We start from the raw sequence: 26,481 nt of genomic DNA, 5'->3' as shown, positions 1-26,481 counted from the left end.
TGATCAGAATAGAGGGACATTACAGCTCTTTTGTGATTTTGCCTTCTAGTGAAATGTCTGGGGTTATGCTTGGAAGAGTTAGTGATAAAAGGAAACCCAAGAACACAGTGGCTGGATATCATCAGAGCTGACCACCAGCCAGAACATAGAAAAACTCACAGAAGTTGTGCAACATCGGAAGGTGTGGAGAGACCCAGCCCATAGAATTACCAAGAGCCAGAAATATTTGAATGGAGATCATGATGATGATCATCATCATCATCATCATGATCATGATCGTCACCACCATCACCACAGCTCTTTTGGTCCCATCTTGTACCCTATCCCTTCCTTGTTCTTGTGAATCTCGTTTGCCAAGAACGATGTTGTCATCTTTATGGACAAAGCTTTTGGACCATTTATGTTCCTTGTGGCGAATCTCAAGCTCTATATAAAAGCCTATTTTGGAATAGTCAATAGATAAAAAACCTCAGAATTCTGGACAAGAAGTCTAACGAGATCACGTGAAAGCCAAAAGAAACAAGGCTCTGGAGGATTTGCTTACCCCAGCTTCTAGTGGGCATGAACAGTGAACAACCATGCTTGTTTTCTAACACGAAGAAACATAACAAATAAGACAAGCAATTAGAGCTGTCTCTGGCTGTGAGTGGTGTCAGATGGATCAATCACTTTAATCAGAGCTCCGGCTTGTGGAGAAAATGGTTTCTAGGTAAGGCTTCAGAGTTCTTCCCCACCTTCCTTTGTTGTAGTCAATTTTTTATTATTATTATTATTTTATATTGAAGTACCGTATATTCCGGCGTATAAGACGACTTTCTAAACACTTAAAATCTTCGCAAAAGTGGGGGGTCGTCTTATACGCCGGAAAAATATTACTCAGCAAGTTTTCTCTTCCCCCCCCCCTCTCTCTCACTCAAAAAGAGTCCTAGGGTTATTATTAAAACCAGCCGATCAACTAAAGATATCTCTGAGAGTACGATAGGCATTATCTGGCTGTTGTGACGGTAAGATTTCCTGGAGGTTTAATCCCCATTCTATAATGCTACATTGCAAACCGTCTCCTCTCTTCTTCCCTCCCTTTTGCATCCCAATTCCTTGCCCACCCCTCCAGAACTGCGGATTGGTAGTGGCCATCCCCTGATTAATTCATTCAAAGGAAGTAGAAAGGGATGGCCCATGTAATGGGGAAGGGGGGAAAAGAATTGTAGGGTGGTTTTTTTATATAATGAAAACAAACCTAAGCATCTGCGTCCATTCGAGGCACTTTTCAGTGCTTCTTCATGCAAGCTTTTCAGCGTTTACCTCTCACTGCCGGTGAGAGTAGCTTGGGGGAGGCGGAGCTTATGGGTCTGGAAGGGGAGGGGTGTCAGCTAAATTCCTCTCGGAGTTAAGAAGCAGGAATGGAGTGGGGACAGAAAACAGCTACACAATCCTTTTGCCCGAGCTTATGCAAGCAGTTTCTCCCCCCCCCTGCCTAAATAAACTTGCATGGTGCATTTGTGGTGTTATTTATGACAGATCCTGGCTGGTCAATCTGGCTCCCATCTATAAGTACTGTAGTGCACTGAGTTTTAATAACAAATTAAAAGGAAAGCATTTACTCCCCCCCCCATTACCTGAAAAGGGGGCAACTTATCACATTTATGGAAATGCAAGTTTTCGAAGGGCGAATGCCTTTCTTACTTAGCTTATTAACTGCTTCCTTTCCTTCTTCCCTAAACATTCTGGCTGTCTCCAATTTCATTCTTGGTAGTGTTGCTTTAAAAAACTGCTGAGAAGTCCTTTTGCAGGCAGGGCAATTTTCATCAAGGTGTGTGTGCGATTGACAAGGCAGAGCCTTTGAAAAACAGGCAGGCTTTCTGCTCACTCAGCTTGGAGAGGCTGTGGAGTATTCGCAGGGTGGAAGACTGAGAGGAGGAGATCCCTGTGTGCAGCCTGTTTGCTCCAAGCCAAAGCTTGCTACTGGGGGGAGGGCAATGGAAGGGACCCAGGGAGTCACACGCATGCCTACATGTGCACGCACACACCCTGAGCTACTCATTTGGACTTACAGGTGGCCAATGAGAACTCAGAAACTGTGCTCCCTTTCCCCCTCCCTCATGGAATTAGCTTGTCCATTTTTTCCCTAGGGCCTATACAGGAGTAGGCAACCTTGGCTCTTTTATGACTCATGGACTTCAACTCCCAGAATTCCTGAGCCAGCATAGCTGGCTCAGGAATTCTGGAAGTTGAAGTCCATGAGTCATAAAAGAGCCAAGGTTGCCTACCCCTGGCCTATAAGATGACAGGAAGGGTTGGGCAGGCAGGGAGAGCTGATCCACCCAATCCAAGCAGGCTTTGTATACAACAACCAGCTAAGGTTCATCGCTTGCTGTGATTGGCTGGTTGTTGTATACTGGGTACATACAGTACAGCACCAGTATCTGTACCAGTTCATACAGTACAGCACCAATACATACAGTACAGTATACAAATGTCCAATAGTCAAGACCCTATCATGGCTCCACCAGCAAGAAGAAGGAAATATGAAGCCAGTTTCAAACTTAAAGTTGTAAACTTTGCCATGGAACATAATAACTGCGCTGCTGCAAGACAATATGGAGTAACAGAAAAGATGGTTCGGGACTGGAAGGCAAATGAAAAAGCATTAAAGAGTATGCCAAGGGGTAAGTGTGCATTAAGAAGAGGCACCCCACATTGGCCAGAACTTGAAAAACATGTAGCAGACATGGTGAATGAGCATCGCCAAAACGGTTATGTAGTGACACGAAATAAAATACGTTTGTTTGCACTTCAGTGGGCCAAATCTAACCCAGATCACAGCAACAGATTTAAGGCCACTGCATCCTGGTGTACTAGATTCTTGGAAAGGCATAATATGGTACTGAGGCAAAAGACGAAAATTGCACAAAAATTACCTGCAGATCTTGATAGCAAAGTAATTAGTTTCCATCAATACATAATACAACAGCGCATTAAACATGGCTATGCATTAAGTAGTATTGGAAATATGGATGAAACTCCAATGAATTTTGATATGGTTGGAAATAAAACTGTCCATCAGAAAGGTGAAAAAACAATTTTAATTAAAACAACAGGACATGAGAAGTCCAGTTTTACAGTGGTACTAGCATGCACAGCTGATGGTGCCAAACTGAGACCAATGATTATTTTTAAAAGAAAAACAATGCCAAAACTCAAGTTCCCTGTTGGTTGTTTTGTACATGTGAATGAAAAAGGCTGGATGGATGAAGAAGGGGTAAAGCTATGGCTTGATAATGTATGGAGCAGGCGACCAGGTGGACTTATTCAAAAACGTAGTCTACTGGTGTGGGATATGTTCAGGGCTCATTTAACTCCCAGCACCAAGCAAAAGCTTGCAAGACTAAACACAGATGTGGCAGTTATTCCTGCAGGATTAACATCGTTAGTACAGCCACTGGATGTATGCCTAAACAAGCCATTTAAAGATCGCATTCGAGAACAGTGGAATGAATGGATGGTTAGTGGCGAAAAGTCATTCACAAAAGGAGGAAACATGCGTGCTCCACAATTGGATGTTTTGTGCAAGTTTGTCATAAAAGCCTGGAATGATATTGATGCAGAAACAATAATCAAGTCTTTCAAGAAGTGTGGCATATCAAATTCATTAGATGGTATGGAGGACGACTACTTGTGGCAAGATGAAGAGGAAGCCGAAGCTGAGACCACACCATCTGATACGGAATTCGATCCATACGATGACTGCCTTGCAAATGTATCACAAGATGTCATTGATATTTTTATGATATCAGATGATGAACAGGATGATTTTAAAGGCTTTTAAAGGGAAAGTATTATGCCAGCAAAACCTATAAAAATAGCTTGCAGTTATGATGGGCGTTGCTGACTCGCCAGGGACTTGCCCGGCACTTGCTCTCTCTATTGTTTGTTATCTTCCTCCTATCATCATCAGTTCCAGTTTGGTTGACAGCTTAGAAAACAAATAGCATGGCAGCTCCCATGGGTTTATTGTCTTATCCTTCCTTTCAGCTTTAGAGTGAATTAGGAAAAGTTTAATCACTTGCACTGTTTTATGTTTACATGTTTGATGACAAACAGCCTTATGTTTATAAGTGACAGTTTTCCTGCTAAGTACCTTTATGCCATAAGCATTTGAATTAAAATTACCATATTGAAATCAAATCTGATGTTTTTTAATTTTTATTTGGTGTGCGTTGAAAGAGGGGTAGTCTTATACGGCGAGTATAGCCCAAACTCTATATTTTAACTGGAAAAGTTGGGGGTCGTCTTATACGCCCAGTCGTCTTATACGCCGGAATATACGGTAATAGAAAGCACAACTTGGAAGCCCGCCTGGAATTGTGGAGATGCTTCAGTTGTTTATTCTCAAACGCCTCACTTAACAGATGGTGCTTCAGCGTGGCAATACCAGGAAAGGCTTGGTGAGGTTTTTGCTTTTATTTTTGAGAAGACATCAAGATTTGATATTCCTTGCTGTTAGTATCTATGCTTGGTCTTCTAAGCCTGGAAGAAAGGAATTTTGCAAGACCTAATTCTAGAACTGAGGTTGGAAATACCTGGTAGAAATGAGATGTCCAGAGTAGAACTATCAAAAAGGTGAAGAATTCACATTATGGAAATAATCTTTCCAGGAGAGAAAAGTTGGGGGTGGGAGGTGGGGGGAAAACACAATGTCCTATGTCCTTAAATGGATTTGTTGATGTTATCATTAACGGAAACATTTCATCCATGATATAAAGCTACAAGATCCTTTTTTAAGCACACAGCTTGGTACTTTACAAAGAGAGACTAGGGGAGGAAGGGTTTTGGTATAAGTTGAAAAGACCAGCTAAATCCAGAACAGAGAACAGTTAAAAAAGAAAAAAAAAAAAAACGCTCTTGAGTCTTTAGATTAGAAATTAGCAACTTTAAGACATGTGGACGTCAACTCCCAGAATTGCTGGCTAGGGAATTCTGGGAATTGAAGTCTACAGCTCTACAGCTCTTAAAGTTGCCAAGGTTGATTATAGACCTATATCTCTTTTAAATGTTGATTATAAGATTTTTGCAAAAATTTTAGCTAATAGGCTTATGAGGGTTGTGCACCACCTCATACATAAGGACCAATCTGGTTTTATAACTGGTAGATATATGAAAAATAATGCTAGACAAATTATTAATTTACTAGAATATTTAGATAAGAATAACCAAATTCCTGCAGGGTTGATATTTTTAGACGCTGAAAAAGCTTTTGATCAACTGAATTGGTATTTTATGCTACGAGCAATTGAAGAGATGAATTTTGGTGAAAAAATATTACAAGCTTTTACTGCGATATATCAAAAACAAACGGCACAACTTATTGTTAATGGGGGTTTGTCAGAGGTTTTTACAATAGAGAAAGGTACTAGACAGGGATGTCCATTGTCGCCGTTATTGTTTGTTTTAACATTGGAAATCTTGTTGATCAAAATTCGAGGGTCGCAGGAAATAAAAGGAATAGAAGTTAACAAAAAAGAATATAAGTTGAGAGCTTTTGCAGATGACTTGGTGGTTACTTTGTCTCAACCTATTTATTCTGTAGTAAAGTTATTACAGTTGATTTATCAATATGGATTGGTTTCGGGTTTTAAGATCAACGATAATAAGACTAAAATACTACCCAAAAATATGACTATTCGGGATAAATAGATTCTGGCTAATTTGACTGGTTTTGAAATTGTTAATAAGGTAAAATATTTGGGGGTTATTTTATCTGTATCTAATGCAAAACTGTTTAAGAATAACTATGAAAAAGCTTTTTGGATTAAGATATGGTAGAATATTCAGAGAATTTTTAGAAAGAGGGTAAAATTTACTCCACAACTATTTTTGTTAGGTATAGTTACTGATTGTGATGCAAAGGAGGTTATATTGATGTTGAATTTGATCACAGCCGCAAGGTTGCTAGTAGGACAATACTGGAAGAAGGAATCTTTGCCTACTTTGCAGGAGTGGTTTTTTAAAGTATCCTACTTGGCGGAAATGGCAAAGATTTTGGCTTTCTTAAAAGAACAATCGCAAGAGAAATTTTTTGCTGTTTGGGATAAATGGATAAAGTTTATACAATTTAAATTGGATATAAAATATCATTTAGCTTTTTTATAACTTTTATATATATATATATATATATATATATATATATATATATATATATATATATATATATATATTATTGTTAATTTTTTTATATATATATATAATCTTTTTAACTTTTTTAATTAAGCCTATATTCTGCTCTGGGAAGCTCTGGGGGGGGAGGGCGTGGGTGGTTTGGGGAAGGTTGGGGGAGGGTTGTATTGTTTTGTTTAGTTTTGTTTTTTTTGTTGTTGTATTGTTGTTTTCTGTTTTTTGTAAAAAAATTTTAAAAAATTTTCAATAAAAAAAAGTTGCCAAGGTTGGACACCCCTGTTTTAGATGATATCTATGAAGCAGCTTCCTTCTCATTCATGGTGTCAGATTGGCAAGCAACAGTTTCCGACATTGGCTTGATTGCAGATGGTCCATAGGTTCAGGTTATATTTTCAGCTATTTTATATGTGTAGTAGCCCATGGAATCAGATTTCTTTCGTCATACTCTTCTTTTTCATTGAATGGAAAGGAAGAACAATTCCAGTAACCAAAACTGTTTTTTTTTTTTTGTTTTTGTTTTTGTTTTTACTAAAATTAGTCCTGCAACTTTCACTTTGAAACTGGAGAACATCCTTGTGTGCTACTTCCAGAGGGAAAAAAAATCAAGGCAAACTGAGAGATTCTTTTTTTAGGCCGGATGTTCAGAAACAATGCAGAAGAAAAAAAAAATGGTTCTTTTGTTGCATTTACGTCCTGCCTTTTCTTAGGAGAATTCAAAGCTGCTCAGCCAGCGTTCCTCCTAATTTTATCCTCATAATAAAATCCCTGCAGGCTATTTTGGGATGAAAGAAAAGACTTGAATGAAGACACTGTTCAACTGCTACAAACACACTGATAAGATATCAATATAATATAACAATCTAATGGTTACTTCTTGGGAGATATCTGCACAACCATAATAAAAGTTCTAAAATCAGTGAGAAAGAGGATGGAGTATATGATGATTTGGAAAAAAAAAATGGGATGGTGAAGTCATTATCTATATATCTGTGATATTGCAAAAATGTCTAAAGGAAGGAGTGGTCTACAAACTGATTTTGTCCCATCAAGAGGCTGCTTTATTCCTACACTCTGTATGCTGGAGGACTCATTTGGTATTTCAGAATTGTATTTACTACAAGCCCTACATTGACAAAGCTACTGAGATTTTATGTCAGAGTGTAAACTGCAGAAATAATGAAGTAAATATATAGTTATCCTCACCAGGTTAAGTGTAAGATGATAAGAGGGAAGTTATTAAGTGTTGACCAGTCTCATAATTTATTACATGGATTTGTGTCTTGATCTGTTCTGATTTTATATAGCATTCCATATAAATTGGTCCTTCTTTGATTTACCTATTCTTCCCTTCACTTATAATTTGACGATTGAGCCAATTACACAGAATGACGTTGAACTTTCCTTCCATGGGTATATTCAACTAGAGACCCATCTGTCATGTATGTTTTAATTTGGATTCCTATCACAAAGAGGGAATGACCTAAGGGGCCTCTTCCAACATTATTCTACAGTTCTATGAATCCCGGTGCCAGCTGAATCCATCAACTTATTTGTTACTTACCATAGAGAATAATGCTAGCATTAGTGTTTCCTAGTTGGTTGTAGGCAACACAAGTATAATTTCCATAGTCTTGTTCAGACACATTGAAGAAAGTAAGACGGGAGAAGAAGGCCTTATTTTCCACTTTCAGCCCTTTCTGTCCTTCAAGAAGCCTGAAACATAGGAGTTACAATGTTAGGCACACACATACAAGCAAAACCTCAAAGATACAGACACACATATTTCATTTATTAACACAGTTGTCAGGCCCAAATAACCAAGAGCATTTGTTGAGTTCAAAGCACAAAAGAGTTTATTATTGCTACTTCTAATACAAGAATCTAGTTGACTAATGGTCAAAGCTTAAACTGGAACCAGATAAGGGTGAATGGAATTGTCTGGACCTGGGTTTCTTGTGGCAACACAGTGACTCTAAACTGATGGCACATTTAACCCCTCCTTCCAGCTAAGCCTCTTCTTCTCCTTCAATTGTATATAATTTCTCATTTGAGAAAAACCTCAAATAGCTTGTAACAAAATTATAAGAGAGTAGTAATATAATAATGAAATAATAATACCAATTATTATTAACCCAATAATGAGTGTGATTAGTTGCTGGGGAAAGCTGATAGAAAAACCTAAGGTTTCAATCAATGGCTGAAACCAGTGCAGTCTCCCTTGCAATTTCTAAGTTTCCTTTTCTCCCTGGCTTCCTACTTTTTCCTCAGCATAGTTTCAGATTTCTTTCCGATTTCCCTTAGTGCTACTTTTGAATTTGTTGGAGATGGCAAAGGCTAGCATTACAGCTTTCCACTTCTCTAAAATACTTCCTAATCCTAAAAGCTCCATAGAAAGAATTGGACCTTTATGACTTTTTTTTCCACATTTGTTTGAAGTGTGCGAAGCCACATAAGCTGTAGACTTCAGGAGGAACAAGTCTATAAAAAGAAAAGCCAGGACATTCACACACACACACAGAGAGAGAGAGAGAGAGAGAGAGAGAGAGGGAGGGAGGGAGGGAGAGGGGGGGAGGGAGGGAGGGAGAGAGAGAGAGGGAGGGAGGAAGGAGGGAGGGAGGGAGAGGGGGAGAGGAGAGGGAGGGGAGAGAGAGAAGGGGGAGGGAGGGAGGGAGAGAGAGGGAGGGAGGGAGGGAGAGAGGGAGGGAGAGAGAGAGGGAGGGAAAGAGAGAGAGAGAGAGGGAGAGAGAGAGAAGAGAGAGAGAGAGAGAGAGAGAGGGAGAGAGGGAGAGAGAGGGGGGGAGAGACAGATTCATTCTCCATAAATATCTGCAAAACTATCCTTCTCTACTCATCCATCAGACTTTAGTTCCCTTGTGAAACTGAATGGGACTTGATAGAAAAATATGAAGGGAATATTTTTCTGCATGGTTTTATCAAAAGTATCCCAAAGCTGGGTCCTGATCCTGTAATGGGAAGGGACAGGTCATTCTGTAGGAAACAGATCATTGAAAAGAAGACCCATCTATATGGGTAGTCCTGAAATTATACATGGAGAATAGGGACATCAAATGGAGATGATTATTATCAAGGTCATCTAGCTTTGACGTTATAATAACACGAGTATCTGAATTGTTCTTTTCAGCACTCCTGCTCATCAGGGCAGATATTTTAAAAAACAGATGCAAAAGATGTGTGACAAAGCAGTGGTGCATAACTGAGCAGATTCATTTTGTACAAATAATTTAAGTCAATCAATAATACTCTCAAAGGCAATTCCACGTTATAGAGCCAAATGCAGAAACCCAGTCCTGCCGATGTGGGAATTGCGAAGTCCTTGGTGCTCTCTGAGCTCAAACATTTTGCTGCCTAACCAAGTAAGAGCTTCAATGCACAGCCAAGCTCAGCAAGCACCAAGGACTCCATGGTTCAAACCTGAGCAATAGAGATTCTCTTTTATTAATGCACAGATTCCAATCACTGAGCTGCACACGAAAGAAAGAACGGTCACAAGTTCGCCCATGGAGATAAAATAGTTATAAAAGACTGCTGCGGTTGTTTGTAAATTGTATTGCTACCTATAATTTAATGTATTTGAGCACTGTAACTAGATTCGAGCCTCCTCGCTTGGGGACAAAGCTGATGTAATTTTCCATGTTCACACAATCCCTTTATGAAGAGCTTTCGCTTAAAATATATATTGCAACTGGTTTAGCCAGGGGTCTAGTCTCATTCCAGGAGATGAGTTCATTGAAAGAAAAATAAAAAAATCCCTGCCACTTTGCCACCGGGGCATCAGTCAACTAGTTCAGGAGAGCATTTCCAATCTTTTCCACCAAGGTTTAAACCTAGTTATGGTAATGGTATTGATCACTCTTGTTGATCTCCTGAGATGGTGGGAATACATGCATCCATTCTGATCTTCCTTGACCTCTCAGTACTCTTAGAGATCATAGTATCTTCTGGATCAATTTAGGGGTTGAGAATAGGAGGCCTAATGGTTCTCCTCCTTCCTCTATGTATGTTCCAGTCAGTGTTAGTAGGGGAAACAGACATCCAACTAACATCTAGCTCTAAGTCTCTTTCTGTGAGGTGCCACCAGACTCTAATTTGCTCCATCCCCATTTAACATTCAATCCTCTACAAAATGGCCATCTAGCATGTGCCAGTTCAAGCTGGAACATATTAAGAGATGATCTCCCAAAAAAGATCTGTATAGAAGTCTAACTGCTATTGCTATTGCTTATGTGTTGCTTTTGTTTTGTTTATTTTCACTTATCTGGTTTCTTTCTATGTTCCCTTGTTTTATCTTACACTGCCCTAGCTTGCTTTAGAACAACTCCTAGTAAGCTGCTACTAGGATAATTGATGAAATGATCCCATAATTGGAGATTGCCACATGACTGATAACTTAAAATAATATCTTAATCAGATGGTCAATATCTTTATAGTTGTTTTTGGATGGACCTCTGTAGTCTGACTCCTTGTGATCATTAAGAGGGGAAAAGGACCCAATTTCTGAGCATCTGCTGTGAGATCTACAGGAATCACCAATCTTATCTTGCCTTTTCATGCTTTGGGACCTGTGATAAATAGTCTCTATGTCTGAATCCCGGAAGAATTGTGTCAGAGAATCTCTGGCATGAATCCTGACAATGAGAGCTGTGATTCAAAATATTTGCAGACCATTTACAGAAAAAAAGCATGTTTTTGTGCCAAGGATATGTGCAACGTGCTACGGAGCACCTCCCATTTGACAGAATCACTTTCAAATGCCAGCACCATCAATCTTCTTTACAGAATGACTTATAATTGGTAAAAAAAAAAATCTCAAGTCCAAACTGCTTACAATTTAAATTTTGCTAGCAAGGAAAACAAAAAGGGAACAGAGAAGGCAGAAAGAAGCAAGACCAGGTTGATCAGTGATGAATGAAAATAGCAGTAAGTGGAGAACGCAAAAGATTGGATGTGTTAGAAGGAGATTTACTGAAGGAAGTGACTAGCTCCTGTCTGTCGGATAGCTTCGTGCAAAAGCTAACAGGAATCTGTCAGTCTCCCTCAAATAAGCCAGGGTTAGACTCGATGGGCTAAACAGCCATTTCCAATCGTGTGATTCTATATATTAAAAAAGGCAAAGGAATTCCTGCAGATTTTACTCCGCTGGTCACTGCTGACTATAGGGGAAGGTGCTCAACTGTGTTTCACGGCCATTGAGCCAGTGCTGTCCGAAGACATTTCTGTGGTCATGTGGCCAGCTTGACATCACAGAGCGCTGCTACCTTCCTATCAAGGTGGTACTTATTTATCTACTCACATTTACATGCTTTCAAACTGCTGGATTGGCAGGAGCTGAGGCGAGGATGGGAGCTCACCCCATCACGTAGCTCTCAGGAACCTGGGCTGCTGGCTTTCCAGCTGACAAACCCAGTGGGTTTGAGCCACCGCGCCGTCTGTGATTCTTTATGATGGACACCAATTCGTGTGCATGTACACGAATACATGCATTCAAGCACACATACCTCCTTTTTCCTCCATATTCCTCTGTTTGTATGGTAGCAGAATTACAAAACTTTTAAGGAGTAGGTAGTTTTTGTTTTAGCAACTGTAACGGCCCGTCCCACCACGCCACCCTTGAGTAACTCATGTACCGTTTGTCATCTTTATACCACTGGAATTCTGCTGATGGAACTGCAGAGGCCTCACACTGAAGGATGCCTTTTTGACCCACTGGCACACCAGTGTTCTTAGTGTCTGAGATATATGGTGGGTCTGCAGAGAAAGGAACAAGTTAAGTAACTAGGGAATGGATTATTATTATTATTATTTTAACACTGCTATTGCTTCAAAAACTTTCCTTCCTTCTTGGGCGCCTCACCACAAGCCATTTGTGTTTCATTTGGAAGGTCCTCTTAGAAAATATCTGGGGTATGAAAGTAATGCCCAGAACCTGATAAAATTGCTTTATAGCCCATCTGAAAGAAAGAACTTCCAGTTGTGCTGATATGCTCAACAATATATACCAGTGATGGCGAACCTTTTAGAGACCGAGTGCCCAAAAACTGGCCCCGCCCCCACGCCACCACCCCCCATTCCCCACCCCGCCTGCCCGCAGGGTCACTCACCGCCTCCAGGGCTTGCCGCAGATCGCCCAGGCAGCCCAGCAGCGCTATGGCTGTCATGCCCTCTGCCTGCACCCTGCAGCATGAACTGTGCACAATGGGGTGTGAGGGCAGAGTCTTGTCTACACTGCCTGGCTGCCATGTTCTTGGCTGCACTGCTCCGCGTGGGCCATGTTCAGGGGCAACTCTCCTTCAGGGGGGCTGCTGGAGAGGAGGGGGTCACAGGGGGAGGCAAGGCTGGGGAATGGCACGTGTGCCCACAGAGAGGGCTCCAAGTGCCGCCTCTGGCACCCGTGCCAAGGGTTCACCACCACTGATATATACAATCCACAATCTCCTAGGCAGGGAACAATTAATACATTTTGGCCACAAACATCTGTGGCCTTCAGAGTGACAGCACATTCATTTGTTTTCACATACTTTTGCTTCGGGTACAAGAGAATGTGCATCCTGAGGAAGGTAATGTGTATAAGGACCCATAAGTCAATGCCATAGCAAATATATAATGTCATAAGGGTTAAGTTAATCTCTAAATGAATGTAGGTTTGCCTGCATGAATGGAAAACCTGTGTGCAAAGGAAAACTATCAATTCAGTAAACAAGACACCTTGGGAATTGTAATCCCAACACAATGTGGACTGTCCAGTTTGAGAAAGCATACAGTATCTGCCGTAGAATACCTGCTTCAGTTTGTGAAGCATGAATTTTAGGGCAGGTATCCTTTCTTGCATGGGGAGGAGGTTATCATTGTTTCAATATATTTGCTACTATTCAAATATATGTATGTTTTTGGTTTTTTGTCCTTTTAATTCACATTTTAAAAATGCTTTTGTCTAATTTTGTTGTGTTTTTGTAAATTTTATTTTCGTTTTTTGGGAGTTTGTATTTTAACTTTTTGAATGAAAATAAAATTTACCAAGGGCAAAAGAATACATACTTCAGTTTGTAATATAATTGTTTACTCTCTCTTAGCAGTTGCCCAAACTGCGAGGAGGCATATTAGCTATTAAGAAGGCATATTAGCTCAGTGGTGGACCCCGTCATTTTCATGAATAAAGTCCTAGATTAAATCTCTTAAAATATCCAGCTAACATTCTTGGTTCGATTGAGTAATGGTTAGATTCAAGGTAAAGCATCTGAATGTTTTTGTTAGGGTTAAACAGAATATTCACCCCCAAAAAGGAGTGAATCCTCCTTCCTCTGAGCTGCAGGGTAAAGAAAAATTCAATATTACGCACAGTTTACGGTGACTTTTACTCTCCGCACAACAGGAGTTGCAACATCGTTGGAGGCACTGCACTCATATTCCCCAGATTGTTCCCGGGTGATGCTCGTGATCTCCAAGTATTCATCTTCACTCATGAATCCTGAAGCTGGAGAGGGCCAAATAGGAAAAAGAAGGAAGAAAGGAAGGAAGGAAGGAAGGAAGGGAGGGAGGGAGGGAGGGAGGGAGGGAGGGCAGGAGGGAGGGAGGGAGGGAAGCAAAGAGAGAAGGAAGGAAGGATGAAAGACAGGAGGGAGGGAGAAAGGGAAGGAAGGGAGGGAGGAAGGGAGGGAGGGAGGAAGCGAAGAAAGGAAGGGGGGAGGGAAGGAGAAAGGAAGGGATGAAAGGGAAGGAGAAAGGGAGGGAAGGAGGGAGAGAAGGAAGGAAAGATGAAAGACAGGAGGGAGAGAGAAAGGGAAGGGAGAAAGGAAGGAAGGGAGGGAGGGAAGGAGGGAGAGAAGGAAGGAAGGGATGAAAGACAGGAAGGAGGGAGAAAGGGAAGGAAGGATAGAAGAAAAGGAGGGAAGGAGGGAGAAGGAAGGGAGAAAGAGAGAAAGCGAGAAAGCGAGAAAGAAAGAAAGAAAGAAAGAAAGAAAAAGAAAGATAACAGAGCTAGACTATGTAGCAATGCAATAAGGTAGTAAAATATAGAAAATAGAGAAAGTAACTTATCGCCAGCTATCCTCTTTCATGCAGCACCAACCCTATCGGTATTTCTAGATTCTACTATAAAAACAATCTCTTCATTTATTGAGTCTCTTGATGTGGAAAACAGAAACGGGGCATCTGAACGAGCTTGGAGGCAGCCTGGCTGCCGAATACCTGTGTGCAAAAGGTTCCAAGTCTGTTGATTTCTGTGAAGATGCCAAGTGGAACAATTCCCTTCATCTACAGCAGAGGAAATCCTAGTTTGATGAAGTTCAAATGAGACAAAGAGTGTCTCCTCAAGATCTCTTAACTCACATTAACAACACTCCAGAAACACACTTGGGGCACGTTTTTGAACACAGGTAATCCGAGAAAGACACATTTTCTAGAATAGGGGTTGTTGCAAAGACAATGAAAAGGGTTGTTCTCTTCTGATGGGCCTTTTGGGGCCTTATGCAGGTTGACTTTAATCCTCCCCTTCTCCAAAACAAAAGTTGATTCTGCTTTCTGTTTGGATTGCAATTTTACCCTGGATAGATCATCTAAGTCAGGGGTCCCCAACCAGTGGGCTGCGGCCCACTAGTGGACCTTGATGGATTTGCCACTGGGCTGTGGAAATGGCCAGCGAGTGCTCATGTGCACATGCACATCCTCATTGGCATAGAGCAGGGGTGGGCAATTAATTTTTCCAAGGGAAAAATTGAGGGACTGAATCTGTTGTGGAGGGCTAAACCAATAGGGCTGAGAAGGTGTGCAGGCACACACATACACATACATAAATTGACCCAAAAAAAAAGTTGCCTTCAAAATAAAAGCCATGCAGTTGTATTGTGTGCATAGTGTACACTTATTCACATTTGATTTCTAATTTCTGACTGACTTCATGTGATCTGGACAAGCACAGCCAAAGGGCAGGATGAGGCCCAGGGACTATAAAATGCCCAGCTCTGGTGTAGTTAAAATGCATCAGAATCAAATTTTTTTTTTTTAATATAGTACAACAGTTCCCCAAAGTCTCCCCAAATGCATACATCCACACACTCCATTCGCACAGACCGCTTGAAAATTGCCAGAGGTCTCAGCTCACCAACCTTTCTGCTTATCTGCTATATATATATATATATTAAAGACTGTATAGAGCTCATATTTTAATCATCACAGTTCTAACTGGTTAACGCAATGGATCTGTCTGTTTTTGTGAGCGAAGCTGTGTGTAGCGAGGGGTAAAAATCACAGGCTGTACACCACAGCTTTCTCCACTTATTCAAAACAGCCTTCTGATCTCTGACATCAGAAGAGAATAAATCAAACATGGAATCAAAAAAACTGGTGCAGGAAGAAAGCGAGGAAAGAGAGAAGGATTGTAAGGATTGTAAGAGGTCGGTTTAAAAGAGGAAGACAGATAGCATTGTCTTATTTATTTCTTTCAGTCCACTCCATCTTCTTTTATCAAATATTTGCAGCCATAATGATGTAATTACTGAGCAAAGGATGTCTGAGACCAGTGTCACACTTAATATTCCCATTAATTTTAAATGTTAGTCCTTGGTACATATATGTGGCAATTGGTGTCATATTTTAATTAGGCTTGCCCTACGCCATCTGAAATTAATAATAGCTCGAATTACCAGTGTAAATTATGAATTAACATTGCTGCAGCATTAGGAAATAAATTAGCTCTGGACAGCTGTTTTCTGCCATTGGATGACAATGGCAGAGAGGAGGTTTACACATCTCCCACAAAGATATACACACAGGTGTAACTCAGCTTAGTAGTAACCGGAGGTAAAATTATCTTACCACCAGTGTCCCAAAACACACAATGCTTTAAGGTGTAATTGAAATTTTGGCTTTCTGATGTCTTTTTACCGTGTCAATTATAATACCACCTTGGCGTAGTGGTTAAAGTGCTGGCGTAGAAACCAGAAGACCATGAGTTCTAGTCCTACTGAGGCATGAAAGCTGGCCGAATGACTTTGGGCCAATCACTCTCAGTCCAACCCACCTCACAGGGGTGTTGTGGGAAAAATAGGAGGAGGAAGGAGTATTAGAAATATTTGCCATTTTGAGTTATTTACAAAGTAATAAAAGGTGAGATAAAAAGCTAACAAATGAATGGACAGACAGGCAGACAGACAGATAGATAGATGGATGTGAAACAGAATGCTGTATCAACTAGGTCTCTTACAGAGAGAATGGTGATGGATCCCATGGCTTTTCTTTTCTTTTCACAACTGTTTTTTTCTCTCCGACAAGAGGTTGAGACAAACAAATCTTCAGAGAAATTAAATGTCCCCACTAACTATTGGAAAAAAATAGGGATGAACCCAAATCACCTTTGCCTTGTTCTTTCCTACACTGCAGTGACAAACATGTCTTTTTGCAGTGCCCTGACATTTAAATAATTGTTGTTTAAATAATGGCATTCCTTTTAACACGCGTTTGCTATACTAAAATCTTCATTTCAAATAACACAAAAGGGCTAATTTGTAGGACATGTTTATAATCCGGAGGCTTTCATCTCTCTTACTCAAGGCTGTCAATAGAAAGCTATCCTTTCATAAAACATAGCCATTTTTTTTAAAAAAAGTGTGATTTTGGAATGATATAATGTACTATAAATCCCCAAGCTTCCTCCAACGTGATTTGTCCTCTAGCTTACAAAAAAGAAAAAGAAAAAAAAAAATTAAGAAGCTTTGCAGGAGAAACTCACTTGGCTTCTTGGATAATTCTTTCAGAATTAGTTACTCAATTAACTTCTCAGTCTGTTCTTTCACAGGGAAATAATGAAACAGATGAATGGGTTCACTTAAGTCAGAAATAACTACTCCACCCAGTTGTGTCCTGTAGATAAATTCAGCACCAATTCTCAAGGGGACCCTATAAAGATAGATTTTCTGGGGTTTCTCAAGAGGCTTCTGAAATTTATTTGGGAGTGGAGAGGAACTGACACATATTAGGCAAAAATAGTGTAACAAGGAATTTGTTCCCTGTATTGAACATTTCCCACATCAATCTCCAGTTTTGAGCTCAAACAAACAAACAAACAACCTTATGTTAGACCTATACCAGGAGTAGGCTGGCTCAGGAATTCTGGGAGTTGAAGTCCAGGAATCATGAGGGGGCCATAGTTCCCTCATGCTGGCTCAGGAATTCTGGGAGTTGAAGTCCAGGAGTCGTAAAAGAGTCAAGGTTGCCTACCCCTGACCTATACTGATAGTCTTCAATTTATGACAGTTCTTCAGAGAGCATTTGTTGTTTACAACGGTGTTAAAAATGGGAGTTATGACCATTTTTTTCACATAAGGGTTGCAGCATCCCCATGGTCACGTGATCCAAAGTCTGATGCTGGGTGACTGCTTCATATTTATGACAGTTGCAATGTCCTGGATTCATGTGACTTGGGGAAGCCAGATTCACTTAACAACCGGGTTACTAACTAAAGAACTGCCGTGATTCACTCAACAACTCTGTCAAGGAAGGTCGTAAAATGGGGCAAAGCTCACTTGAGAACTGTCTCGCTTAGCAATAGAAATTTTGGGCTCAACTGAAGTTGTACATCAAGGACTACCTGCACATTTTTTTTAAAAGGATGCCAATATTATCTTTAGTTGGCTTGTCTTCAGGCCAGCTTCTTCAGTAACAAAATAACTGAATAACAGAATTGGAAGGACCTTGGGATGTCTTCTAGCTCAAGCAGGAAACCCCATACCATTTCAGGCAAATGGTTGTCCAATCTTTTCTTAAAAACCTTTAGTGTTGGAGCACCTACAATTTTGTTTACAAATAGCAACTGCATTTTTTTTTCTGCTTTTCAGAATCGATTCTTTTGTCCTCTGTTAGATCCACACACATTTTGCTTTTCCAATAATCTCAGGCACTGTCTAGACCAGTGGTTCTCAAACTTTCTAATGCGGTGACCCCATAATACAGTTCCCCATGTTGTGGTGACCCCCAAGTGGGTGTGGCCACAATAAGAGGGAGTAGGACAGCTAGGGAAAAGGGGAAAAAATGGCGGACAGCGTCGTTTGGCGACCCCTGTGAAATGGTCGTTCGACCCCAAATGGGGTCCCGACCCACAGGTTGAGAACCACTGGTCTAGACTCTAGAGCAGGGGTCTTCAAACATGGCCCTTTTATGACTTGTGGACTTCAACTCCCAGAATACCCAGGCACCCTGGCTGAGGAATTCTGGGAGTTGAAGTCCACAAGTCATAAAAGGGCCAAGTTTGAAGATCCCTGGTTTAGAACCTCTCAATCGTACACCTCCGAGAAGACGAATCAAGCTGCCTTGATGCCTTGTTTGGCAGCCTACACCTTTTGTGATGAGCTCTGAACATCTATTTTCTTCCAAGTTCCATTTCTGGAATTCTTTACAGAGCATTTCACAGGAGCAGAAATGCTGAGTTCATCACTTCTGGGTTTAAGTGGAAGGAAACTAGCAAAGGTATTATCCCCCAGTCAATAATTTTGGAGGAAGACAGACGAGGAGGGAAAAAAATATATAGGCAGCTTTATATTCTACAAGCTGCTGAGAATATGTTGAAGAAGAAAAAAGGGAAGAAGAAGGAGAAAGCATCCCTTTATGCTTGACCTAGAATCAACTTCTCGGCAACACATGGACTCTGCTGATAAAATGAATGTGAGTGAACAGCCTCCAGTCCAGATAGTCAATGCACAACTTTCATTTCTCTTTTGGAAGGATTGGGGAAGGGAACAATAGCTTACTCCCTTCCCAATTAACAAAAAAATAACCTGAATTTCTTCCTTTAGGTAGACGGAGGCCATTGAGTAAATGCAGTCTTCAATGGATGACATGCCAACTGTTATACATTTCTGGAAAGGCACCATATGATCAATGTTTGATCAAGGCAGCTTCATTCACTTCTCATTCAGTCAAACTATCTGGATCAGGGGTCTTCAAACTTGGCCCTTTTATGACTTGTGGACTTCAACTCCCAGAATTCCCCAGCCAGACATGCTGGCTGAGGAATTCTGGGAATTAAAGTCCACAAGTCATAAAAGGGCCAAGTTTGAAGACTCCTGACCTGGATGATCACAAAGAACTGCAGAGTAGTAAGTTGAGGTATGTGGAACATGGTTTTTTTTTTGGAGAAAGCCAAACAAAATTCCCAGTGACCTAAGGAAAGATAAAGGTATCTATATTCCAGATCATCCTTTTCACCTTTTAAGTCAGGAGTCGCCAACCTTAGCAACTTTGAGATGTGAGGACTTCAGCTCCCAGAATTCCCCAGCCAGCATGGCTGGCTGGATAATTCTGGGTGCCAAAGTCCACACGTCCTAAAGTTGCTTAGGTTGGAGACTTCTGCTTTAAGTGCTCTGCAGGGTGAAAACACACACTTCCCCTCCTCTTTTAATACCTTTTTGTAGGACACGGGAATTGTAAATCACCCTAATCCTTATTAGGACTAGATAACCCATGTCAACCAATCATGTTTTTGGCCTTAGGATAAACTAACCATCAGATCCCCCGCTTTCTCTCTGTTCCCATATAATCTAATTCAGTGCCTTCTTTAATTACTTTCAGAGTCAGCCTATATTTCTCAGAAGGCTTTTTAATGAGAAACTGTCTGATATCAGCTTCTTTTTTCAATGCTCACCCCCCACTCTCCAAAAGCTGCTTTGCTGCATTTTCCCAAAATATTCTCTATCTCTTTACCTGTGTGAGAGAAAGGGGGAGGGAGGAAATGGAGAAGGAAGGGGGAAGGTAGGTAGGTAGGTAGTTAGGTAGTTAGGTAGGTAGGTAGGTAGGTAGGTAGGAAGGAAGGAAGGAAGGAAGGAAGGAAGGAAGGGAAAGGATAAAAGAGAAGAGAGGGGAGAGAGGAAAGGAAAGAAAGAAGGAAGGAAAGTAGGAAGGAAAGAAGGAAGGAAGGAAGGAAGGAAGAGGGAGGGTGAAAGGATGAAAGACAAGAAGGGGAGAAAGGAAAGGGAGGAAGGAAGAGGGAGGGGGAAAGAAGGATGAAAGACAGGAGGGGGAGAAAGGAAAGGGAAGGGAAGGGGAGGGGAAGGGAGGGAAGGGGAGGGAGGAAGGAAGGAAGGAATATTGCTATTCGCATTTCATGTGCCTTGATGAAGGATGTAAAATGATGGAGACACTTCCTAACAGATTTTCCTCTTTTCTTCTCCTACTGCTGCTTTCAACATAGGCAGAGCATCACCAAAAGAAAAAAAAGAAAAAAGAAAAAATACAATTGCCAGAGGAAATGGAGACTCTTATCACTGAAACTCTTTGCTAGAATTTCTTGAATTACTGCTTATTTACTGCAGGAGGATATGACTCCCATTTTCCAGTGCCATTGTTAACTTTGAAGAGTCACTAAATGAACTGTTGTAAGTTGAGGACAACCTGCATAAATTGGTACTCTAATAGGCAACTTATCTTTCTTTTCTTTTTTCTTTTTTCTTTTTTCTTTTCTCTTTTCTTTTCTTTTCTATTCTCTTTTCTTTTCTTTTCGCAATACTATCTTTCAGAGAACACACCGCAAGACATTTGGGGTGGGGTGTATGCACACAAGGGGGAGAGAAGAGATTTCCTTAGGATCTCTGAGAAGTTGCTATTGTTGCTCAAAACTTTAAAGCAAAGCCATATTTTGATCTTCATCCCATCGGTAAATATAATCTAAAGCCGAAAGCTTTTCAAATCTCCATCCAGTGGAGATAGTTTAAGAGCATGCGGTACCAAATAAAACATGCATCCACTTTCAAGCTAAGCATTTATTTGCTAAGTTTCAGTCTCTGGAATATATTATTATATTTCCCCAACACCTCTTTGCCCTCTGTAAAATGAGATTTAATACAGTCTTTTTCTGCAGCATACCCTGCTGGATGCTACCAGACCTTTTATCTGTCCGTGGAGGAAGGTGTAGATGGAAAATAATTGCTAAAAGACTCTGGTCCCGTGGCCACTGCCTGTTTTTGCCTATTTATAAAGGGAAACTTTGTTGAGAGACTTGGGGACACATATCATATGTCAGCAGCCACTAGGAATGCGGGGAAACAAATAGACTGGACTCTGAGAAATGAGCCAGAGGTTAAGTAAACAGTTTGTAAACACAGTCCAGGTTCCAGGAAAATGCAACAGGTCACAGTGGAGGTTATGACTACTGGGATCCATCAGATAACTCAAGCCTGGAAGAAACATTTGTTTACCTACAGGAGGGGAATGAACATCACCACGATGTACAAACGATGTTGAGACTCTGGAAAGAGTTCAGAGAAGAGCAACAAAGATGATCAGGGGACTAGAGGCTAAAAGATAATAAAGAACGGTTGTGGGAATTGGGTATGTCTAGTCTAATGGAGAGAAGGACCAGGGGGGACATGATAGCAGTGTTCCAATATCTCAGGGGCTGCCACAAAGAAGAGGGAGTCCAACTATTCTCCAAAGTGCCTGAAGGCAGGACAAGAAGCAATGGATGGAAACTAATCAAGGAGAGAAGCAACCTGGAACTAAGGAGGAATTTCCTGACAGTCAAAACAATTAATCAGAGGAACAATCTGCCTGAAGCTGTGAATGCTCCAACTCTGGAAGTTTTTAAGAAAAGACTGGACAGCCATTTGTCTATAATGGTATAGGCTATAGGGTTTTCTGCCTGAGCAGAGGGTTGGACTAGATGACCCCCAAGGTACCTTCCAACATCATCATCGTCATCGTCATCATAGTTGTTGTTGTTGTTATTTGGATACTCTGGATACTTGAGCACTATGCACCGTTCCCTTATTATATTCATTTTCGGTGGGATAAATTTCACGGATTTGCTCAGAGTTCTCCACTTCCCCAAAATTCGAATGGATGACAAATTCAGGTAATCCTGAAACTTACAACAGTTGTTTAGTGACCGCTCAAAGTTACGACGGCACTGAAAAAAAAATCACTTCTGACCATTTTCACGCAACTGTTACAGCATCCCTGTGTGTGTGTGTCATGTGCTCAAAATTCAGTTGCCATGCAACTGACTCATATTTATGACAGTTGCAGCATCCAGGGGTGTGTTGTTCTGTCCCAGCCTACATGAGTCCTTGTCAAGCTCACAAGGAGAAACCCCTCTTCCAACAAGCAGGCTGGAACCACAGGAAAAAAATGAACCTTCTTTTATTATTCACAGACCCCGAGTCAACATCCAAGGTAAACAAACACAGTTCACAGAAACTCAATTCCTTAACAGGAATGGTTGCCTTTGGCCACTAGACCCTCCCACATCTTCTTTTTTATTATGCAGACAAGGTGTGGCTTCCTAATGCCTTCTCCTTTGCCTTTGGAGCCACCCCATTGCATTCCTCTGTCCTACTCTCTTTGCTTGCCGGCGTTTACGTGCATCCTGGATAGCTCCCAGCTGTGAGTCATCACTGTCCAACTCAGACTCCCAGCACAGCTGTGTCTCAGCCTGAGCGCGAGTAGAGGGACCAGGCTCCTCGTCAGACTATAAGTCTTGGAGCTCCTCAGAGCCTTCCTCTGACTCTGATGTCACTCCAGGCCCCTCTTCCTCCTCTGATTCCTCAAACTCAGCTGCTAGGCCCACTGGCTGGCGAGGAATCACAACATATGTGTGTGTCATGTGATCCCCTTTTGAGACCTTCTGACAAGCAAAGTCAAAGGGGAAAGCTGGATCCCCTTCACCGCCGAGATACTAACTTAACAACTGCAGGGATTCATTTAACAACTGTGGCAAGAAAGGCTGCAAAGTGGGACAAAACCCACTTAATGGATGTCTCGCTTAGCGACAGGAATTTTGGACTCCGTGGTGGTTGTACGTTGAGGATTACCTGAAAAACTATAAGAACGGAATTCTGCAAGGAGCAGAAAGCCCAACAGGAAGAAAAGGACTAGCAACTCTCCTTTCACTGTAGCAAAATGGAACATCTGTCCATACAATTGCAAGATTGAAATAAGAAAAAAAAAATCTACCAATAACGGAGATTATTTATAGCTCAGCGTTAAAATGAGGACCCCTTGGTCCTCTCCAAGCTTGGTGGTTTTCTTGCAGCCATTTCATTACCCAACTAGGTAACATTATCAGTGATAGACAGGAGTGGGGTTTATGGAGAGGAGGTGGAGGAGGTGGTGGTGGTGGTGGAGGAGGAGGAGGAGGAGGAAGAGATGGTGGTGGTGGTGGTGGTGGTGGTGGTGGTGGTGGTGGAGGAGGAGGAGGAGGAGGAGGAGGAGGAGGAGGAAAACTATGAGGTCCTTGATGCTGTCTGAGTTTATTTGTTTTCTTGCAGCCATTTCATTACCCAACTAGATAGCATCATCAGTCCTAGTGCTAGTCTAACATCTTCGCGGAGGTGAAAAGAGAAGGTAAAGGGCAGCTCAGGGATTGTGGGATAGTGGTGGCAAAGCCGCTGTTGGAACTCCTGAACCAGGTTATAAGGGGACATCGTAAATTTGAGCAGTTGCTAAATGATTGGTCATTAAGTGAGGACTGCCTGTATCTCTTCCTTCTCTCTGGAAAGAGGTGCACCGATGGCGCTCAAGAGCGTCTTTCTCTTCATTTTGTTCCCCTCCTGCATGGAAACATCAACAGATGCTTTTGAAATTCTTAGAGGATAAAGTCTTAATAAGGAGTGCTTGTGAATTCCATCTTTTTTAAAATTATACAGATTTATAAATAAACACTGAGTGGTGATTTTTATGTAAGGCGTTGCTTTACATAACACTATAATGCTACAGATTTAATTACTGCCTGATTAATGCTCTTTACACTGGCATACTGAAAATTAAAATCAAATCCACACAACCAGATATATCTTATTATTTATTATTGCATATTCCCTAATTAGCTACAATATAAACTGCTATTTTAAATATTAAGAATATTAGGAAGATACAGAAATACTAATCTGATCACACGTTCCTCTGCCAGCTTTTAATTTTTGTTCATACTTTCTTTTTTGGGGGGTGGGGGATTTTATTTAAGTGTAATATTATAGGATCAATTATTTGGTGAGTATGCAGACAACCACAGAAATTAGTGACAATTTAGAACGTGTCCCTATACAACTTGATACCTATACAGGCACACTCTGTTTGGTTTGCCCCTTATTAATAGGACATCAGATTGCAACTTTAATCAAATAATGAATCAAGTAATCAGATAAAACCTATGATTAATGGACTAAGATTTCCATAATGTAATTTTCCATAAATGCTTTAGAATTCTCAGACAGCATGACTGAAGGGAATTTTGAGTATGCATTGCCAGCACCTTTGAAAATAATATGTGCACACACGAGAGAATGAGAACGGGAAACAGAAAAGTCCTCTGAAGAAGTAAGCCATCAACATTTCTACAAATTCTGCTTAAGTCATCAATATTTTGATGACCTCTCACTGTCAGAACTTTTCCCAGTGGCATCATATAAACTTTAAACAGCCACAGGCTGGACTTTTCCATTTCTACAGAACAAACTCCCATTCTTTATGGGATCAATCATCAGAAGCTTCACATTCTCCATTCCAGGGAGGTTCCAGGTCTACTCAGAGATGTTCCATTCCATGTGTTTGTGTGTCATACACTGAATGGCCCAACCAAGTAGCAAGCATTCTGTTCAGGAATATCTGCACAGTGTATGGGCTAGACCAGTGGTTCTCAACCTTTTTAATGCCGTGACCCCCAACCGGTCATAAGTCGAGGACTACTCAACCGGTTGTAAGTCGAGGACTACTCAACTGGTGCAGCACCGTTTGCAGAATGGGACTTTTGGCGGGCTCAGCAGGGCAGAGACAGCCTGGACAATTCCTATTGGCTTTTGAAAGCCAATAGAATTAGACTCTATTCAAGAGAGTCTATTCTATTGGCTTTCAAAAGCCAATAGAATAAAAGGGAGTAGCACAGCTAAGGAAAAGGGGGAAAAAATGGCGGACTGTGTTGTTTGGCGACCCCCGTGAAATGATCGTTCGACCCCAAATGGGGTCCCGACCCACAGGTTGAGAACCACTGGGCTAGACCTTCCCAAGTCTAGATGGGAGATTCCAGAGAAGGACGCCGGGTAAGATCCTCTGGGATTCTGAGATCCAGATAGACGGCAGGTGCTGTCCAAACGAGCAGACACTGTAGTAGTAGACAAGGACCAGAAGACAGTGGTGGTGGCAGATGTGGTGGTGCACAAATGACAGCAACAGCAGGAACAAGGAGTAAGAGAAGCTGGAGAAGTACCAGGGCTGAAGAAGGAACTAGTGTCATGCCTCCATCGGAGCCTGAATCTGCGGAGGAAAATGAGCTGAAATGGGACCCTATGGAGGTGGAGGGAGAGATGTCTGTGGCTTCAGAGGACTGTGCGGAAGAGCAGGCAGAGGCAAGCCAGGGCCTTTCAGGAGTGGGACAGGAGGAACAGGAGAGACAGAGTTCAGGTGATGAGCAAGGGTCACCCCCACCTGATCCTAGAGCATGGAGAGTGGAGAGAAGGAGGGAACAATGCAGGCAGGCTCAATTACTCGGGAGGAGAGCACCCTGCCCCTCTCCACAAGGCATACCTGGAGACTGAGACTTAAGGAGACACTGTAGGGAGAGGCATTTGTTGGGAACAAACGCTGATTCCTTGGAGTTTTGTGGGTGTTGTTGCTGATCTCTTGTTCTGTGACTTCTGCTTGGAAACCTGGAAACTCTGACCATTGGACTGGCTGACAACGTTGCTTGGATATTTAAAGAACTCGGACTGTATTTTAGCTTCCCTTCTGAGACTGCTCAGGCAAGCGTGTATTCACACAGACTCATTAGGTTTATGATGTATGGGTCATTCTTTCTTATCTTGAGTAAATTTCTCACCTAATCAGACTTTATGTAAAACTACCTGCAGCCAGAGCTGTGTGTGTCTTCCTTTGTTTGGAGGCTTGCCAGAAACGTGGGAGCACTTGGGGAAAATTTGGAGCAGTTAAAGGGTGGTTTGAATTGCCAGCTGACTGCATTGCCTCTGTGCTGTGCCCTGGGTCATCACAACTAGAGAGGATCAGATTGTGACTCCTAAGCTAGGAGAAGGGATTCTATGGATCCCAGAACAGCATTGGAGCTTCCTTTCCAGAAAAGTGCAGTGCTAGGAACAGTAAGATCCTGTGCAGAACTTCAAAACTCCCAGGCTTCTGGTAGAAGACTTTGGATTGAGGAAGCACATGGGAATCTTTCTATCTATCTATCTATCTATCTATCTATCTATCTATCTATCTATCTATCTATCTATCTATCTATCTATCTATCTATCTATCCAGGACTTTTTTTCTCATAGAACACCCAGAACAGAGTTCTGGCACTTTTTTTGGATGGAACCT

The 26,481-nt window shown here is 41.5% G+C and overlaps 1 protein-coding gene across 5 annotated transcripts in view; it reads right to left on the bottom strand.

The window, feature by feature from the left end:
* The window catches only part of LOC120304222 (neurotrimin), a 610,216-nt gene that overhangs the window by 18,821 nt on the left and 564,914 nt on the right, over positions 1-26,481 (bottom strand). For all 5 annotated transcript variants that reach the window (XM_039334537.1, XM_039334538.1, XM_039334539.1 and 2 more), the window contains 3 exons: positions 13,529-13,663; positions 11,820-11,940; positions 7,736-7,887 (listed from right to left, as the gene is read on the bottom strand). In XM_039334537.1, coding sequence (XP_039190471.1) covers positions 7,736-7,887; positions 11,820-11,940; positions 13,529-13,663 — 408 coding nt within the window. The remainder of the gene's footprint in view (positions 1-7,735; positions 7,888-11,819; positions 11,941-13,528; positions 13,664-26,481) is intronic.

This window comes from Crotalus tigris, unplaced genomic scaffold, assembly GCF_016545835.1.
Source record: "Crotalus tigris isolate CLP2741 ecotype Arizona unplaced genomic scaffold, ASM1654583v1 scf7180000017631.5181431, whole genome shotgun sequence".
Classification (NCBI taxonomy): Eukaryota; Metazoa; Chordata; class Lepidosauria; order Squamata; family Viperidae; genus Crotalus; species Crotalus tigris.
This window is presented reverse-complemented; position numbering and strand designations above follow the sequence as displayed.